This window comes from Ahaetulla prasina, chromosome 18 (assembly GCF_028640845.1).
Source record: "Ahaetulla prasina isolate Xishuangbanna chromosome 18, ASM2864084v1, whole genome shotgun sequence".
NCBI classification, from domain to species: domain Eukaryota; kingdom Metazoa; phylum Chordata; class Lepidosauria; order Squamata; family Colubridae; genus Ahaetulla; species Ahaetulla prasina.
Genome location: NC_080556.1, coordinates 9,582,112 through 9,602,207, shown reverse-complemented (window position 1 = coordinate 9,602,207; position 20,096 = coordinate 9,582,112). Strand labels below are relative to the sequence as shown.

At 43.4% G+C, this 20,096-nt stretch overlaps 1 protein-coding gene across 1 annotated transcript in view; it reads left to right on the top strand.

Annotated features, from left to right (window-relative positions):
* IGSF21 (immunoglobin superfamily member 21) overlaps positions 1-20,096 on the top strand; it is a 255,270-nt gene that overhangs the window by 85,523 nt on the left and 149,651 nt on the right. The window contains exon 2 of the mRNA XM_058161397.1: positions 5,882-5,994. Within this exon, the coding sequence (XP_058017380.1) occupies positions 5,882-5,994 (113 nt within the window). The remainder of the gene's footprint in view (positions 1-5,881; positions 5,995-20,096) is intronic.

The following is a 20,096-nucleotide window of genomic DNA, read 5'->3' as shown; positions in this document are numbered from 1 at the left end:
GAGACGTGCTTTTTTTCTTCCTGGGTGTTTGTGCATAAAAATGTAATCCAGCAGGACCGGGTTATAGAGATTAGAACAGTGATGGCTAACCTTTTCTGGACCAAGTGCCCAAAGCGTGTGCACGAGCGAAAAAACGTAATCCAGCAGGACCGGGTTGTAGAGATTAGAACAGCGATGGCTAACCTTTTCCGGAACGAGTGCCCAAAGTGTGTGCACGAGCGGACGAATGTACGTGCGTGCACCCAAACCCCCAAAATGCAATGTGAGTTTGGCCCCACGTGCATGCTCCCCCTGCATGTGCGTGGATGGCCCTCCGCACATGCCCCAGACCCCCCACTCACACGTACACGCATGCCTTGCACGTGTGCGTGCAGCCCACCTGCACGCATCTTACTCCCACGCATTTGAGACCCAAAGACCAGCTGGCCAGCGGGAGGCGCACGCACCTGCACGGCAGAGCTGAACTGGGGTGACAGCTCGCGTGCCATAAGAGAGGGCGCTGCGTGCCACCTCTGGCACACGTGCCATAGGTTTGCCATCACGGGGTTAGAAGGAAGCTACAGGAAGTCCTCACTTAATCTCCTCCCCAGTTCTGGAGTTACGACAGCCGCCCTCCTCACTGGGGTCATGTAATCGTATTTGAACCATCCTGTGGTCACGTTTCAAATTTCCAGCAAAAAAAATGGCCCATTGAGTAAAATGGTGTTTGCTTAACGGCCACCACAAAAAGGTCACAAAATCAAGAACAATCATGTGACAGCAGCCACTTAATGACAGCCATGACTTACGACCATCATTCGGGGCACATTTTTTTTTGTAAGTTGAGGACTGTCTTTATCTTCTGGACTCAATTCCGGTCGTATGTCGAGGACTACGTCTGCCTGCTGTGCTCCGCTTTGGTCGTAAGTTGAGGGCTCAATTCTGGTCATAAATCAAAGACTGCCTTTATCTTCTGGACTCAATTCCAGTCGTAAGTTGAGGACTACGTCTACCTGCTCTGCTCAGTTCTGGTTATAAGTTGAGGACTCAATTCTGCTCGTAAATTGAGGATTGCCTTTGTCTTCTGCACTCAATTCCAGTTGTAAGTTGAGGGTTTCCTGTATCTTCGGGGCCTAATTCCAGTCGTAAGTCAAGGGCTGCCTGTGTCTTCTGGAATTAATTCTGGTTGTAAGTTGAGGGTTTCCTGTATTTTTTTTATTTGTCAAAAACAACAGTATATGTAAGTATAAGCATGAAATAACCATATGAATTGGATACAATCAAGGGGAACATTAGGACAGGAATGGTAGGCACGTTTGTGCTCTTATGCACCCCCTTACAGACCTCTTAGGAATGAGGTGAAGTCAACAGTAGATAGTCTTTGGTTAAAGCTTTGGGGATTTTGGGAAGAGACCACAGAGTCAGGTAGTGCATTCCAGGCATTAACAACTCTGTTACATATTTTCTACAATCAAGATTGGAGCGGTTCACATTAAGTTTAAATCTATTGTGTGCTCGTGTATTGTTGCGATTGAAGCTGAAGTAGTCTTCGACAGGAAGGACATTGTAGCAGATGATTTTATGAGTTATACTCAGGTCATGCCGAAGGCGGCGGAGTTCTAAATTTTCTAAACCCAAGATTTCAAGTCTGGGGGCATAAGGTATTTTGTTGTATTCAGAGGAGTGGAGTGGAAATATTTACAAATATTTCTTGTAAAATATTTCTGGACACGCTCAATTGTATTAATGTCCGAAATGAGGTGTGGGTTCCAGACAGGCGAGCTGTACTCAAGAATTGGTCTAGCAAATGTTTTGTATGCTTTGTATACAGATGATACAAATCATCTGAGCCCAGATGATTTGTATCATCTGGGCTCAGTTCTGGTCATAAGTAGAAGACTTCCTGTATCTTCTGGACTCAATTTCTGTCATAAGGTGAGGGCTGCCTCTATCTTCTGGGCTTAATTCCAGTCGTAAATCAAGGGCTGCCTCTATCTTCTGGGCTTAATTCCAGTCGTAAGTCAAGGGCTGCCTCTATCTTCTGGGCTTAATGCCAGTCGTAAATCAAGGGCAGCCTCTATCTTCTGGGCTTAATTCCAATCATAAGTCAAGGGCTGCCTCTATCTTCTGGGCTTAATTCCAGTCATAAGTCAAGGGCTGCCTCTATCTTCTGGGCTTAATTCCAGTTGTAAGTTGACGGTTTCCTGTATCTTGCAGGAAGCCAGGGTCAAAGCGATACAACTAGCTCTATCTGACCTGCAGTTGTGGGGCAGGGTAGTCTGCAAGCCAGTTCACCCCAGTGCGAACCCAATGCATTCCGGGTCTCGCCGGGCTCCGAGCCCACCCTCCTCCTCGCAACAGCTGTTAGCCACCAGAAAATGTCCTTGGACAGATTATTCTTTGTACAGGCTGCCCTGTCTCCTTCCACCGCAACACTACTCACCTCCACCAAGAGCCAAAAAAAAATTACTATATTTCTCCCCCTTGCTGAGTAGGCCAAGGGGAACCGCAGAAAAGACGATTAGGCCGTCCCTAATCCATCATTCACTTTCCTCAAGGTGTCTCTTTCGGCAGCTGTCAGAAGTCACCCTGGCAACTTGGAGAGGGGGGGGGGGCTTCTGCAATTTTTCTTCCCCACTTTTAAATTTTTAAAATCCTTTTGCCTCTGTCCCAGTTCTGTCCCTTCTGAACTGCCTTACCTGGGAGCTCTGCAGAGCTTAAACAGGTGTGAAGGATGAGGCAGACAACAGGCCAGGTTGTAGCAAGGTGAGGATCGGGGAGAAATCCACGGGGAAGCTGTGAACATAAGGAACTGGGGTGAAAGCAATCATTGGAGGTGGGGGGGATTGGCTTTTTTTTCTGTATCTCTTATTGTGTGGATGAGGTCTGTCTAAATAGGTCTTTTATAGGAAGGGAAGGAGGGAAGGAAAGAAGGAAGGAAGGAAGGGAGGGAGGGAGGGAAGGAAGGAGAGAAGGAGGGAAGGGATATGATGGATAGATAAGTGGAAGGAAGGAAGGAAGATGTGATGGATGAATGGGAGAAGGAAGGAAGGAAAGAAGGAAGGGAAGGGAAGGAGAAAAAGAGGGAAGGGATATGATGGATGGGTGGAAGGAAGGAAGGAAGGAAGGAAGGAAGGAAGGAAGGAAGGGACATGATGGGTGGATAGGTGGAAGGAAGGAAAATGTGATGGATGGATGGAAGAATGGAAGGAAGAAAGGAAGGAAGGGAGGGAGATGTGATGGATGAATGGAAGAAGGAAGGAAGGGAGGGAGGGAGGGAGGGAGATGTGATGGATGAATGGAAGAAGGGAAGGAGGAAGGAAGGAAGGAAGGAAGGAAGGAAGGAAGGAAGGAAGGAAGGAAGGAAGGAAGGAAGGAAGGAACATGATGGGTGGATAGGTGGAAGGAAGGAAAATGTGATGGATGGATGGAAGAATGGAAGGAAGAAAGGAAGGGAGGGAGGGAGATGTGATGGATGAATGGAAGAAGGGAAGGAGGAAGGAAGGAAGGAAGGAAGGAAGGAAGGAAGGAAGGAAGGAAGGAAGGAAGGAAGGAAGAGCCATAAATTGAGGACTATCTGTGTTTTATTACAGACTCAGCCACTTGATGATAACTATTTGCTTGGAGAAATTCCAGTACAGGTAGTCCTCGATTTATGACCGCCATTGAGCCCAACGTTTCTGTTGCTAAGTGAGACATTTGTTAAGTGAGTTTTGTCCCATTTTGTGACTTTTCTTGCCACCGTTGCTAAGCGAATCACTGCAGATGTTAAGTCAGGAACAAGGTTGTTAAGTGAATCCGGATTCCCCATTGACTTTGCTCGTCAGTAGGTCGCAAAAGGGGGGTCCCGTGACCCCGCTGCGCCCGTCATAAATGCGAGTCAGTTGCCAAGCATCTGAATTTTGATGACGTGATCGTGGGGATGCTGCCATCGTCGTAAGTGTGAAAAACGGTTGTAAGTCACTTTTCCCAGTTCCGCTGTAACTTCAAACGGTCACTAAATGAACTGTTGTAAGTCGAGGACTGCCTATATTCCACTTGCTCATACCTAAACATTTAATCTTTTGCTGTTGATTTTGACTTTATGCAAAATAATAATAATAATGTCCAAATTAGGATCGCTTGTTCAGTTGATAATCAGTGTTGCTGGTTAAAATGGTAAAGGTAAAAAGTTCCCCTCGCACATACGTGCTAATTGTTCCCGACTCTAGGGGGCGGTGCTCATCTCCGAAGAGCCAGCGCTGTCCAAAGACGTCTCCGTGGTCATGTGGCCGGCATGACTCAACGCCAAAGGTGCCCGGAACGCTGTTCCCTTCCCACCAAAGGTGGTCCCTATTTTTTCTACTTGCATTTTTACGTGCTTTCGAACTGCTAGGTTGGCAGAAGCTGGGACGAGTCACGGGAGCTCACCCCGTTATACGCGGTGCTAGGGATTCGAACTGCTGAACTGCCGACCTTTCGATCGACAAGCTCAGCGTCTTAGCCACTGAGCCACCGCATCCCACGTTGCTGGTTACTATGTGTATATCAATAGTTTTGTAATTATTTTATTTATTTATATCAGAGTTGGTATTCAGCCAGTTCAGACCGGTTCGGGTGAACCGGTAGTGGTGACCTGCAGATGGGCCTGCCCATCCTATATGAAAATATGAAAATATTTGCAGATCCCTCGCATCCTGGACATAAACTGTTTCAACTCCTACCCTCAAAACGACGCTATAGAGCACTGCACACCAGAACAACTAGACACAAGAACAGTTTTTTCCCGAAGGCCATCACTCTGCTAAACAAATAATTCCCTCAACACTCTCAGACTATTTACTGAATCTGCACTACTATTAATCGTTTCATAGTTCCCATCACCAATCTCTTTCCACTTATGACTGTATGACTATAACTTGTTGCTGGCAATCCTTATGATTTATATTGATATATTGATCATCAATTGTGTTGTAAATGTTGTTCCTTGATGAACGTATCTTTTCTTTTATGTACACTGAGAGCATATGCACCAAGACAAATTCCTTGTGTGTCCAATCACACTTGGCCAATAAAATTCTATAATATATCGCTGGTTTTTTTATGCTGCACGCACATCTGGATGGTGCGCGTGAGCAAATTGCAGTGTTGTTTGGTGTCGCATGCGTGCGGGCGCTCACATTTCTGGTACTGGGCAAACTGGTTGCTATAGTATGTGAAGCCCAACACTAATTTTTATGTTCTATTTGCATGCCGCCAAATCCATGCAAACTCACGGCAGTTCATAGGACAGTGAACAAAGGAAAGAGCCGGAAGCAAGTAAAAAGTCCACAGATGAGTAAAAAAATTAAAAATAGCCGCTTTATTAATCCAATAACAGAAATATACCGCTAATTCTAATCCCTGGTAATAATTTTTTTAATAACCCCCCCCCCCCCCCGCACTAAATCAAATCACAACATGCCAGGCACTAACGTGGAAGAACATAGATAAAAGCAATTTGCACTAAGCCGAAAACGAAATTAAGAACAGGAGACGACAACACTATTTGTAAGAATCAGGACATTATGAAAGAGGAGGGAAAGTAGAAGGGGGGACAAAAAAAAAAAGGCTCAAATTGAGGTGTTTTTTTATGCTTTACAGCACTCAGGATTTGCGGCCGAGCGTTCAGAATTAATGAATAAAAAATAACAGTACTCGACGGAATCAATTTTTACTCCTCTTTTCCCTCCCCATTTAATACAACATGAAATGTCCATTTTCACAATGATGCGCCTAAGTGCTCGCTTCTTGCTGACCAAAAAACGTAAGAGAGGGAGAGACCATCTCGAGCTCCCCAAATCCAGGAAACCTGTCAGAAAACAAAAACAAACCAAAAAAAATGCTTCGTAACTTGACCTTCTGTTTCTTCTCCCTGCTCTAGGCTACCTCACGGTCAGTATTGAACCTCTTCCGCCCGTGGTCGTGGGCGACGCCGTTACCCTGAAATGTAACTTCAAGACCGACGGCAGAATGAGAGAAATCGTCTGGTATCGGGTGAGTTGGGTTTGTCTAATCAAGAGGCTCACGGATGGCCAAGAAGGGTCTTTAACACAATACCATATTTCTCCGAAAATAAGACCGGGTCTTATCTTAATTTTTGCTCCAAAAGATGCATTAGGGCTTATTTTCTGGTTAGGTCTTATTTGGGGAGAGAAATATGGTACTAAATGCATCCATTTGGCTGACAATCTTTTTTTTTTTTTTTTATTCAAAAAGTTTTTATTAGTCAAAAAAAAGGTTTATACAAATACATATCAGGTATGGTAAATTTTCATTTTTCTTATCTAAAATAAGAATTTTACTCAAATTTTTTAACACATACAACAGCCATATGGCAAGCAGGTAACACGAAGTAGCTAAGTTTACAAATTTTAAATACGTAATAAAGAAGGGTCAAGAATAAACAGAATATCGTACTAAAGAGAATAAGGAAAACCAACACAATCCCAAATATCTTTATCACTTCCTAGTTTTGGATCTCAGAACTCTGGGTTCAGCCTGACCTAACTCCAGGGCCGCAACAGCGGCAGCCGCTCCGCCCATGATCTATAACCTCCCTTCTTCAATTCCTGGGTCATCTGATTCCAGGAGGGCTTTGTGTTCCTCCACGTAGGCCGTAGCCTCCGCAATTGTACTGATTTTTTCGTAATGCCCTCCCGGAAAATCATCAATCCTCTGGCATCAGCCATCTGAAGCCCACTCCCTTCTGGTACAATTTGCTTGACAAAAAATAATATTTCTTTCTTTTTTCACGTACCTGTCTGGGAATCTGCCTCAGAATGGCTATCTCCCTGCCCCTGTAAATCAGTGCCCCACTCCTATGTTTTCTAAGAATTTCATCTCTCGTCTCTCTTCTCACAAATTTGACATGAACCTCTCTGGGAACTGCATGCGTGCATATTGTAATTAACTCTATAAACTCGATCCACATCCCAATTCATGAAATCAACACCTCTCCCAAGAAATTCTCCCAACAATTTAGTCACAACATCTCTCAAGTCTTCTTGGTCCACTTCTTCCAAATTTTGAAACCTAAGGAAATAAGACATTTTATCCATCTGTAGTCCAAGCACAGCATTGCCTGTCGCTCTCTCTTTCTGCACTGCCCGTATCTCACCCTCCAAACCTTCCACTTTCTGCTTGTTTTCTGCTGAAACTTGTTGAGTATCCTTTAAATCCTTTTGGATAGTCACAATTTCTGCTCTTATTTCATCCAATTTCTTGTCCATATTAGATAACTTTTCCAAAATTCTCCATCTCTCCAGCAGTTGGTCTCTGACCTTTGCCATTAAGGAAAAAAAAAATACAAAATCCTCAGGCAGGCACAGTATCCTTGTAATTTCCTCCGGATCCACCAGGGGCACTCACAGGAGCAACGAGTCCAGAGTACAGTTAGTCAACCAGGAAGTCAAGGGAAGTGATGTCATCAAAATTCTCATAGTGAAGGCGGAAGCTGGACGCCACCACTGTTCCCCAGAAGGAGGGGGGCCTCAAACCTTCCCTCCTAAATTTCTCCATCACCTCTTCTCCAGAGCTCCACAAAACCGGTAATCTTCTTATTTTAAGTTCTCCTCTCTCCAGAATAACTCGTGCTCCTTCCAACCGCAGGGGAGAAAACCCCCGCACCGGAGCACTCCACCACGCCACCGATATTCCTTCCCTTCTCCTCCTCAATTCTTCTCCGTTCCCTGCTCACCACCAGGCTGCTGCAGTTATAAATCCAATGCCCCGGTGTCACCGGGCACAGCGGCCCAGGCGACGACCAAAATAATGGCCGCGGCCTGTGGCCTCCGAACCCCGCCAAGCCTAGGACGCGCCAGCATCGGTCCCCACAGTCCTGTATGTCGGCTGGGAGACCCCTGGCGAGCCGTCCGTGCGGCAGGTGTCCTTTTCGGAACACCTGGCCCCTGAGGGCCTCGGCGGCGGCCGGATTCGGGCGCTGGAGGCAGGAAAAGCCTTCCAGACGTCCGTTGCCGCTGGACACCGGAAGTCGTCTCCTCTGACAATCTTAACTGGGACTTATTTTCTGGTTAGGTCTTATTTTGGGGAAGAAATACGGTATTAAATGTATCCATCTGGTTCACGATCTTAACTGGGGCTTATTTTCTGGTTAAGTCTTATTTTGGGGAGGAAATACGGTACTAAATACGTCCATCTAGTTGACAATCTTAACTGGGCCTTATTTTCTGGTTAGGTCTTATTTTGGGGAGGAAATACGGTATTAAATGTATCCATCTGGTTGACGATCTTAACTGGGGTTTATTTTCTGGTTAAGTCTTATTTTGGGGAGGAAATACGGTATTAAATGTATCCATCTGGTTCACGATCTTAACTGGGGCTTATTTTCTGGTTAAGTCTTATTTTGGGGAGGAAATACGGTACTAAATACGTCCATCTAGTTGACAATCTTAACTGGGCCTTATTTTCTGGTTAGGTCTTATTTTGGGGAGGAAATACGGTATTAAATGTATCCATCTGGTTGACAATCTTAACTGGGGCTTATTTTTTGGTTAAGTTTTATTTTGGGGGCGAAATACAGTACTAAATGCACCCATCTGGCTGTCAATCTTAACTGGGGTTTATTCTGGGGGTAGGGCTTATATTAAGAGGATCCTGAAAAATCTTGCTAGGACTTATTTTCCGGTTGGGTCCTATTTTCAAGGAAACAGGATAACAGACTTGGAAGGGACCTTGGAGGTCTTCTAGCCCAACCCTCTGCTCAGGCGGGAGACCCTATACCATTTCAGACAAACGGTTGTCCAATGTCCAGTGTTGGAGCATCCATTATTCTGGAGGGAAGCCATACCACTGATTAATTGTTCTCACAGTCAGGAAATTTCTCCTTAGTTCCAGGTTGCTTCTCTCCTTGATTAGTTTCCACCCATTGCTTCTTGTCCTGCCCTCAGGAGCTTGGGCTTGGCTCCCTCTTCTTTGGGGCATCTCCTGAGAGATTGGAACACTTCTATCTTGTCCTTCTTTTCATTAAACTAGTTGTGAAGTTTCTGGCAACTTGGAAGCTTTGCAAGTTGACACTAGTCCTAGTCGTTCTTTTCATTAAACAAGACATGCACAATTCCTGCAATTCTAGCACACCGCTGAATTTTACTGTCCCGTCCCATCCCGTCCCATCCCATTCCATGCCATGCCATGCTATGCTATTCTTCATTCCAATATTCTATATTCTATTCCATTCTATTCTTCATTCCAGTATTCTATTCTGTTCTGTTTGTTCTGTTCTGTTCTGTTCTGTTCTGTTCTGTTCTGTTCTGTTCTGTTCTGTTCTGTTCTGTTCTGTTCTGTTCTGTCTGGTCCTGTCCTGTCCTGTCCTGTCCTGTCCTAACCTATCCCATCCCATCCCTATTATTCCATTCTGCCATGCCATGCCTTGCCATGCTATTCTTCATTCCAATATTCTATATCCTATTCCATTCTATTCTTCATTCCAGTATTTTATTATGTTCTGTTCTTTCTGTCCCGTCCCGTCCCATCCCGTCCCATCCCATCCTATTCCTATTATTCCATTCTTCCATTCCATTCCATGCTATGCTATGTTATGCTATGCTATACAATGCTATGCTATTCTTCATTCCAATATTCTGTATTCTATTCCATTCTATTCTTCATTCTAATATTCTATTCTGTCCCATCCCGTCCCGTCCCGTCCCGTCCTATTCCTATTCCATTCTTCCATTCCATTCCTTTCCATTCCATTCCATTCCATTCCTTTCCTTTCCATTCCATTCCATTCCATATATGCTATCCTATCCTATCCTATCCTGTCCTATCCTATCCTATCCTATCCTAACCTATCCCATCCCATCCTATTATTCCATTCTGCCATGCCATGCCTTGCCATGCTATTCTTCATTCCAATATTCTATATCCTATTCCATTCTATTCTTCATTCCAGTATTTTATTATGTTCTGTTCTTTCTGTCCCGTCCCGTCCCATCCCGTCCCATCCCATCCTATTCCTATTATTCCATTCTTCCATTCCATTCCATGCTATGCTATGTTATGCTATGCTATACAATGCTATGCTATTCTTCATTCCAATATTCTGTATTCTATTCCATTCTATTCTTCATTCTAATATTCTATTCTGTCCCATCCCGTCCCGTCCCGTCCCGTCCTATTCCTATTCCATTCTTCCATTCCATTCCTTTCCATTCCATTCCATTCCATTCCTTTCCATTCCATTCCATATATCCTATCCTATCCTATCCTATCCTATCCTATCCTATCCTGTCCTATCCTATCCTATCCTATCCTATCCTATCCTATCCCGTATTTTCTATTCTATTCTATTCTATTCTATTCTATTCTATTCTATTCTATTCTATTCTATTCTATTCTATTCTACTCTACTCTACTCTACTCTACTCTACTCTACTCTACTCTATATTCTATTCTGTTCTATTCTATTCTATTCTACTCTACTCTACTCTAGTCTACTCTACTCTATATTCTATTCTATTCTATTCTATTCTGTTCTGTTCTATTCTATTCTATTCTATTCTATTCTATTCTATTCTATTCTATTCTACTCTACTCTACTCTACTCTACTCTACTCTACTCTACTCTACTCTATATTCTATTCTATTCTATTCTATTCTATTCTATTTTCTTTTATATACAGTGAGAGCATCTGCACCAAGACAAATTCCCTGTGTGTCCAATCACACTTGGCCAATAAAAATTCTATTCTATTCTATTCTATTCTATTCTATTCTATTCTATTCTATTCTATTCTATTCTATTCTATTCATTCCTTATTTTCTATTCTATTCTATTCATTCCATATTTTCTATTCTATTCTATTCTATTCTATTCTATTCTATTCAGTCCATATTTTCTATTCTATTCTATTCTATTCTATTCTATTCAATTCTATTCTATTCTATTCTATTCATTCCTTATTTTCTATTCTATTCTATTCATTCCATATTTTCTATTCTATTCATTCCATCTATTCTATTCTATTCTATTCTATTCTATTCTATTCTATTCTGTCCATATTTTCTATTCTATTCTATTCTATTCTATTCTATTCTATTCTATTCTATTCTATTCTATTCTATTCTATTCTATTCTATTCTATTCCATTCCTTAATTCTATTCTATTCTATTCCCTGTCCCGAATTTTTGCCTCCTTTTAACCACCGGTGGAGTTCTCCGGCTTACACACCCCAAAACACACACTTGTAAATTGTCCTGCATCTATTAGCAATCTGTGTCAACACCATTTAGTTCTGGATCACCTGAACGGAGTCAGAAGGCGCCTTATCTGCAAACCCATTAAATTTTCAGGTTGTGGACGGAATTGAAAACCTGCCTGAGTATTTTGATTGCCATTCATCGCCCTCCGAGATTTCTTTGGCCAACTGTGACCCCAAAAAAAAATGAGAAAAAAAAATGGTCGTTCTGTATCTTATCTCTGTGCCCCTAGCAATCTCTCTCTCTCTCTCTCTCTCTCTCTCTCTCCGTGTGTGTGTGTGTGTGTATATATATATATATATAGTATATTTAGAATTCAGTTGTATTCTTGCTGTGACTCTGTGCAAGGTCATTTCTTCAAAAATGGAAATATTTTCAAGACGCTTCGATTTGGAAATAACTCAATCCCACCCGCCATCAGTTCAAAATGGCAAAATTGGAGCAATTGTGCGAATTCAAAGAAGGGGTCGAGCGGGTTTGTACACCCTTAACGGCCCGATGTGCAGAAAGGTTCGGACCAAATTAGGCATTTATTCAGCGTTTCTTCAATCTGCTCGTCAACAGTAGCGTTCTGGATAGATGATAAAGATATATATATATCAGTAGCAGAAGCAGCAAATTGCGCCACAGACTAGCACGAATGAGAAAAAGGAACAGAGCATACAATTCATCGCGTCTTTAGAATAGGAGCGGTTGCAAGGGTCTCTGTTTAATTTCTCCAAACAAAGCCCCCTTTTTTTTCAGACGGAAAAGAGATCCCACAAACCAGTGGTGGGATTCAAATTTTTTTTTGCTACCGGTTCAGTGGGTGTGGCTTGGTGGGCGTGGCAGGAGAAGGATATTGCAAAATCTCCATTCCCTCCCCACTTCTGGGGAAGGATACTGCAAAATCCCCATTCCGTCCCCACTCCAGGGAGAAGGATACTGCAAAATCCCCATTCCCTCCCCACTCCAGGGGAAGGATACTGCAAAATCCCCATTCCCTCCCCAGTCCAGTTGGAAGAATACTGCAAACTCCCCATTCCCTCCCCACTCAAGGGGAAGGATATCACAAACTCCCCATTCCCTCCCCACTCCAGGGGAAGGATATTGCAAACTCCCCATTCCCTCCCCACTCCAGGGGAAGGATACTGCAAAATCCCCATTCCGTCCCCACTCCAGGGAGAAGGATACTGCAAAATCCCCATTCTCTCCCCACTCCAGGGGAAGGATATTGCAAAATCCCCATTCCCTCCCCACTCCAGGAAGAAAGATACTGCAAAATCCCCATTCCCTCCCCAGTCTAGGGAGAAGGATATTGCAAAATCCCCATTCCCTCCCCACTCCAGGGAAAAAGATACTGCAAAATCCCCATTCCCACCCCACTCCAGGGGGAAGGATACTGCAAAATCCCCATTCCCTCCCCACTCCAGGGAGAAAGATACTGCAAAATCCCCATTCCCTTTCCACTCTGGGGCCAGCCAGAGCTGAAATTTGCCGGTTGCTCCAAACTGCTCAAAATTTCCACTGCCGGTTCTCCAGAACCTGCTGGATTTCCCCCCTGGATCGGATGCAATTCAACAGAAATATTGTAGGAAGCCATTATGGGCCATCAGGTGGTGGCTTCTTCATATAGACTCATTTCCTCATGGTCCATCATGGTCAGGAAAGATCATCAGATGTCTTCCACGAGTCTTCTCTTTGATCCGTAAAACTGGCCCCTTCTAATTGACTTTAAAATTGTTTGTAAAGCCAACTTGGGGAGGAGCTGTTGTGTCCATTGGGCAGCTCTATACATTCGTTTTAATAAATCAAATCAAATCCTCTTGTCTGTATGATCCATGCAGCAGTTCGGATTTACACCCGTGCCCTTTGCAAAAAGATGGAAAGTGTTGCCCGAGAACATAGAGTCGTAACAGTCACCTCATTAAAAGCGAAAGCAAAAAAAAATTAAAATTAAAATACCGCCAGCCCTGTTTGCAGAAGTGTGAATTGATGGTGATAATTAACCGCTGTGGTGTTTAATAGATTATCCGGTTCGGTTAATTGATTGGACAACTCTTTGGAGAGACGAAAAAAGGGGTCAGGTCCTTTTTAAGGTTTTTATTTTTTATTTTTTTACAGAATTGATGCATTGTTTTTCATATCCGTTTTGCAAATCTTAAACTTATTTAGAAGAGCCTGTCAGACTGTCTCTGATTATATTTAGGAAAGAAAACACCTTGACTTCATTTGAAAATAAAGAAAAGTACTTTTACTAAATACATCTGGATTACAGCTGTGGATAGTTGAATCTGAGACCAAATATGGCCAACATCCCATATCCCCTCGTTAGTCCCTCCTCCCCCCCAAAAGGTCAGGCAGGACTGAGCCAATGCCAGCTCCCTCTCGCTCCCCCCCCCATCTTCTTTCGAAGGTCTCCGGCTGCTTGAAAAGCCCACCCGTCTGGTCTTCATGCTGATTTCAAACCTAGCCTCCCCCCCCTTCTCCTTTTTTATGTCACTCTTAAAGGGCCCTCTTCCTTTTAACCTGAATAGGATAGTAATACACCTTAAGTCCATGAGCTATTCTACATCAAACATAATGACATTGCAATTTAACTGCTAAATATAAAATGCACAAATAGAGGTGAAGATTGGAGTGGAGGCTGACAGAGCCGTTGTTTCATCTGTCTGGCTGAAGGACAGACCAATATTATCTCTAAAAAGGCATTAGATACGAGGGTGGGTGTATATATGTAAGTGTGTGTGTTGCTGATAAAGAAATAAAGGGAGACTAGTATAGATCCATTTCAAGCTTTTTAGCCATATATATAAATTTTAATTACTTCAGTTCTGGAGCTGGTAGAATATCTGTTTTTTGTTTTACAAATATACCTGGAACTCATATTTTTAGAATAGTTTGTTATCTCTATCTCTATCTCTATCTCTATCTCTATCTCTATCTATCTCTATCTCTATCTCTATCATCTATCTCTTTATCTATCTCTATCTCTATCTCTATCTCTATCTCTATCTCTATCTCTATCTATCTCTATCTCTATCTCTCTATGTATCTATCTATCTGTCTATCTATCTATCTATCTATCTATCTATCTATCTATCTATCTATCTATCTATCCATCCATCCAGTGGTGGGATTCAAGTAATTTAACAACCGGTTCTCTGCTCTTATGATTTCTTTTAAAAGCCAGTTTGCCAAACTGCTCAGAAAGTTAACAACTGGTTCTCCCGAAGTGGTGCGAACTGGCTGAATCCCACCACTGTATCTATCTATCTATCTATCTATCTATCTATCTATCTATCTATCTATCTATCTATCTATCTATCTATCTATCTATCCCCCCCTTCCTTCTCTTATTTCTTAACCAATTCTATGCAAATTTAAGCAAGAATTTAATTAAGGTCTCATTTAAACTTCCCATTGCTAATAGTAATAAAAGAGACCTGTTGCAACTGAGAATTTTGTTGCTGGGTGGATAAATTGTCACTTTATGCGTGAGAGATAAAAAGAAAGATTTTATTTTTATTTTTACAGAATTGATGCATTGTTTTTCATATCCGTTTTGCAAATCTTAAACTTATTTAGAAGAGCCTGTCAGACTGTCTCTGATTATATATAGGAAAGAAAACACCTTGACTTCATTTGAAAATAAAGAAAAGTACTTTTACTAAATACATCTGGATTACAGCTGTGGATAGTTGAATCTGAGACCAAATATGGCTAACATCCCATATCCCCTCGTTAATCCCTCCTCCCCCCAAAAGGTCAGGCAGGGCTGGGCCAATGCCAGCTCCCTCTCGCCCCCCCCCCATCTTTTTTCGAAGGTCTCCGGCTGCTTGAAAAGCCCACCCGTCTGGTCTTCATGCTGATTTCAAACCTAGCCTCCCCCCTCCCCCCCTTCTCCTTTTTTATGTCAGACGACACTCTTAAAGGGCCCTCTTCCTTTTAACCTGAATAGGATAGTAATACACCTTAAGTCCATGAGCTATTCTGCATCAAACATAATGACATTGCAATTTAACTACTAAATATAAAATGCACAAATAGAGGTGAAGATTGGAGTGGAGGCTGACAGAGCCGTTGTTTCATCTGTCTGGCTGAAGGACAGACCAATATTATCTCTAAAAAGGCATTAGATACGAGGGTGGGTGTATATATGTAAGTGTGTGTGTTGCTGATAAAGAAATAAAGGGAGACTAGTATAGATCCATTTCAAGCTTTTTAGCCATATCTATAAATTTTAATTATTTCAGTTCTGGAGCTGGTAGAATATCTGTTTTTTGTTTTACAAATATACCTGGAACGCGTATTTTTAGAATAGTTTGTTATCTCTCTCTCTATCTCTATCTCTATCTTTATCTTTATCTCTCTCTCTCTCTCTCTCTCTCTCTCTCTCTCTCTCTCTCTCTCTCTCTCTCTCTCTATCTCTATCTCTATCTCTATCTCTATCTCTATCTCTATCTCTCTCTCTATCTCTATCTCTCTCTATCTCTATCTCTATCTCTATCTCTATCTCTCTATGTATCTATCTATCTGTCTATCTGTCTATCTGTCTATCTATCTATCTATCTATCTATCTATCTATCTATCTATCTATCTATCTATCTATCTATCTATCTATCTATCCAGTGGTGGGATTCAAGTAATTTAACAACCGGTTCTCTGGTCTTATGATTTCTTCTAAAAGCCAGTTTGCCAAACTGCTCAGAAGGTTAACAACTGGTTCTCCCAAAGTGGTGCGAACTGGCTGATTCCCACCACTGTATCTATCTATCTATCTATCTATCTATCTATCTATCTATCTATCTATCTATCTATCTATCTATCTATCCCCCCCCTTCCTTCTCTTATTTCTTAACCAATTCTATGCAAATTTAAGCAAGAATTTAATTAAGGTCTCATTTAAACTTCCCATTGCTAATAGTAATAAAAGAGACCTGTTGCAACTGAGAATTTTGTTGCTGGGTGGATAAATTGTCACTTTATGCGTGAGAGATAAAAAGAAAGATTTTTATTTTTTTTAAAGTATCTTCGCTCCCAGGTAGTTGGGTGGATATTGTGGGATGTTCAGGGACGGAGAACTTTTTGCAAGTCTCTCGCAAATCTCCTTCTTGTGTCAGGGTTCCCACAGATGCCCTGATTAAATCATGAGCCTCGAGCCAAGCTTCAAGATTTCAGAAGAAATCCAGTTATTTATTAGGAGCTTCATGTCCGCAGGTTCCAAGTGAAGCCAACTCTGACCCCATATAATTTACGCCCCAATCACGACCCTGTTTCCCCCTCCCCCCAGGGCGTGTCATCAATCCCATTCACCAACGGAGCAATTTCCCCGGGTTGTAGACATCACTCCCCTCCAGCCGCTGTGGGTAACCCTGGGAGACAGCCTTGAAAGAGATAAGTCTGGAATGTAGTTCTGTTTTTGGCTGCCCGTGCTGCTTCGTCAGTTTTCCCATCCCCCTTGCCTATGGCAACTTGAGAGCAGGCCCGGGGTGCTTTGTGAGTTGTCATTTTGTGTGTTTGTGTGTGCTGTTTTGGTTACTTTAGATGCCACAGTTGCCGTCCTTGAGTGAGGATGCAAATTCTGAACCGGCGCATTATACGTTCTCAAATTTTGCTAATCTGACCGATTCTACTCCTGGTGGTCTCCCGTCCCAATGACTTCAGTCCATCGACCCCCATCCTTCCTCTTGTGCTTCACGGCTTGCAGATATGAGTGTGCCCCCAACCACCCCGATATGCATCTGCATAGCTATCCTTTACCTCCACTCGGTTGCTATTCTCAGTAATACTGGATTAGCCTGCTTTTCCCTGGAGAGAGAGAAAAGATTCGTTTCTGTTTTGCATAATCCTCTACGGGTTTGGAAAAGTACTGTCGTCCGGCAATAAGATGGGTGTGTGTGTGTATGTGTGCACGCCTGTGGTGTGACTGAGTGTGCAGGGGACACAAATCATCTCTACACGCTGAGTAGTGAAAAACAGGGGAGGTAGATGAAGCAATATTTTTCAATTTTTAATCTGGAAACAGAAAGAGAAAAGTGGGGAGGGAGGGAGGGAAAGAAAGAAAAAAAGAAAAGAGAGAGAGAATGAAGGGAAGGGAAGAAGGAAGGAAGGAAAGAAAGACAAAAGAAAGAGAGAGAAAGAGAGAGAGAGAGAGAGAGAAAGGGGAAGGAAGGAAGGAAGGGAAAGAAAGAAAAGAAAGGATGAAAAGAGAGAGAGAAGGAAAGAAAGAGAAAGAAAGAAAGAAAGAAAGAAAGAAAGAAAGAAAGGGGAAGGGGAAGGAAGGAAGGGAGAGGGAGGGAAAGGAAAGGAAGGGAAAGAAAGAAAAGGAAGGAAGGAAGAATAGAGAGAAAGAAGGAAGGGAAAGGAAGAAAGACAAAGAAAGAGAAGGAAAGAAAGAGAAAGGGAAAAAAAGAAAAAAGAAAGAAAGAGGAAGAGGAAGAGGAAGAGGAAGGAAGGAAGGAAGGAAGGAAGGGAGAAGGAGGGAGGGTAAGAAAGAAAAGGAAGGAAGAAAGAGATAGAGAAGGAAGGGAAGGAAAGAAAGACAAAGAAAGAGAAGGAAAGAAAGAAAGAGAAAGAAGGGGAGGAAGGGAGAGGGAAGGAAGGGAAAGAAAGAAAAGGAAGGAAGGAAGAAAAGGAAAGGAAGGCAAAGAAAGAAAACTGCGACTCTTTCTAACAGATCAAATTGGCATCTTAGCTGCCTTCTCACTATCTCCTCTGGTTGTTATCGTGACCTCCTTCCTAGAGGGCGGGGCGTCCAGCAGCGCTTAGAAAAGGCCAATTATGAGGCTCTGAACTTTCTTGGCTGCCAGGTTAACGTCCCCTCTGCCCACCGAGGGCAACTCTCAGAATTCAAGGGAGGGACCGTTTCAACCTGTGCCAAGGAAACAGATGGCGAGCACCGGGCTGCGCTTGGCCACAGGTGGGAAATTGCATTTGTGAACATTTGTGCCAGGCTGGCTGGATCTTTTGTTAAGGAGTGGAACACACCATGCGATCCTTTGGCATGCAGGGAGTGACTTGGCTTGTCCTTCCTCCCTTCCATTCCTTCCTTCCTTCCTTCCTTCCTTCCTTCCTTCCTTCCTTCCTTCCTTCCTTCATTACATCTTCCTCTCTCTCTCTCCCTCCCTCCATTCCTCCCTCCCATCCATCCATCCATCACATCTTCCTTCCATCCTTCCTTCCTTCTTCATTCATCCATTACATCATCCTCCTCCTCCCTTTGTCCATCCATCCATCCATCACATCTCCCTTCCTTCCTCCTTCCATCCTTCCTTCCTTCATTACATCTTCCTCTCTCTCTCTCCCTCCCTCCATTCCTCCCTCCCATCCATCCATCCATCACATCTTCCTTCCATCCTTCCTTCCTTCTTCATTCATCCATTACATCATCCTCCCTCCCTCCCTTTTGTCCATCCATCCATCCATCACATCTCCCTTCCTTCCTTCCTTCCTTCCTTCCTTCCTTCCTTCCTTCTTCATTCATCCATTACATCTTCCTCCCTCCCTTCCATCCATCCATCCATCACATCTTCCTTCCATCCTTCCTTCCTTCTTCATTCATCCATTATATCTTCCTCCCTCCCTCCCTCCCTTTGTCCATCCATCCATTCATCCATCACATCTCCCTTCCTTCCTTCCTTCCTTCCTTCCTTCCTTCCTTCTTCATTTATCCATTACATCTTCCTCCCTTCCTCCCTTTCGTCCATCCATCCATCCATCACATCTCCCTTCCTTCCTTCCTTCCTTCCTTCCTTCTTCATTTATCCATTACATCTTCCTCCCTTCCTCCCTTTCGTCCATCCATCCATTACATCTCCCTTCCTTCCTTCCTTCCTTCCTTCCTTCCTTCCTTCCTTCCTTCCTTCCCTCCTTCCTCCCTCCCTCCCTCCCTCCCTCCCTCCCTCCTGATTTTTAATTTCCATGGGGTCTGAGTTCTGACGGCTTTCATGCCTTTTGACAGTGGTGAGTTCTGATTCCAAACTGTCTGTTGGTATTTCTTCTTTTTCTTCCCTGGCTCGGTTGTTCCAATCGCCCAGGAAGAAAAGCATTCAATCAAAGGAAATGTGTCATTTCAGGGAGCATTATTTCAACTCCCATGGTGTTAGCGTGTTTCATTATACAGCGGCTACTTGTTTTTCGCCCCGTGTACGCCATCCTGCAACCCAGAGCCAAGTGAAATATTTAAAATAGTGGTATGATCCTCTTTGCATTTAGTGAGAATGCTCTCTCTCTTTCTCCCCCCCCCCCCCCGGCCTCCTGCTGCTTGTAAGTTGATTCTCATGGTTCGCCAAGGAATCTAATACATTTTTTTCCCTTAAGAGATAGAATCCTTTGTAGTCGGAACAGCACAATTTCATTATCAAGTCCCGCTGCTGTTCTGCAGTTTGCAGAAATATTTCTCCATTCCCAGGAGAGGAAAGTCTATCAGGTTTTTTCCTTTGGTGGGTGGGGTTGTTGTTTTTTTGGCACAGCCCCCTCTAACAGTTTTCTCACCTCTTGCGCCGACAGAAGATAGTGACGGTGTCTCAACGAGACCCTCATGATGGGGACAACCGCGATCCACCAAACAGACTTTGGTTTGTAGATGGCTTAAGCTCCAGCTGGCTGTTCGTTCCAAGGGGATTTGGAAGAGCACGCTCAAAATTTCAATCGGATATCTCTTCCCCACCACCCACCCCCACCCTTGAAGTGAAAAGAGGAGAGGAGGAGGGAAGAGAGGAGGAGAATGGGAGGGAGAAAAGAGGAGAGGAGAGGGGGGAAGAAGAAGAATGGGAGGGTGAGAAGAGAAGGAGAATGGGAGAAGGAGAAGAAAGGAGAATATGAGGAGGAGGAGGAGGAGAGAATGGAAGGAAAGAAGAGAAGAGAAAGAGAATGGGAGAAGGAGAAGAAAGGAGAA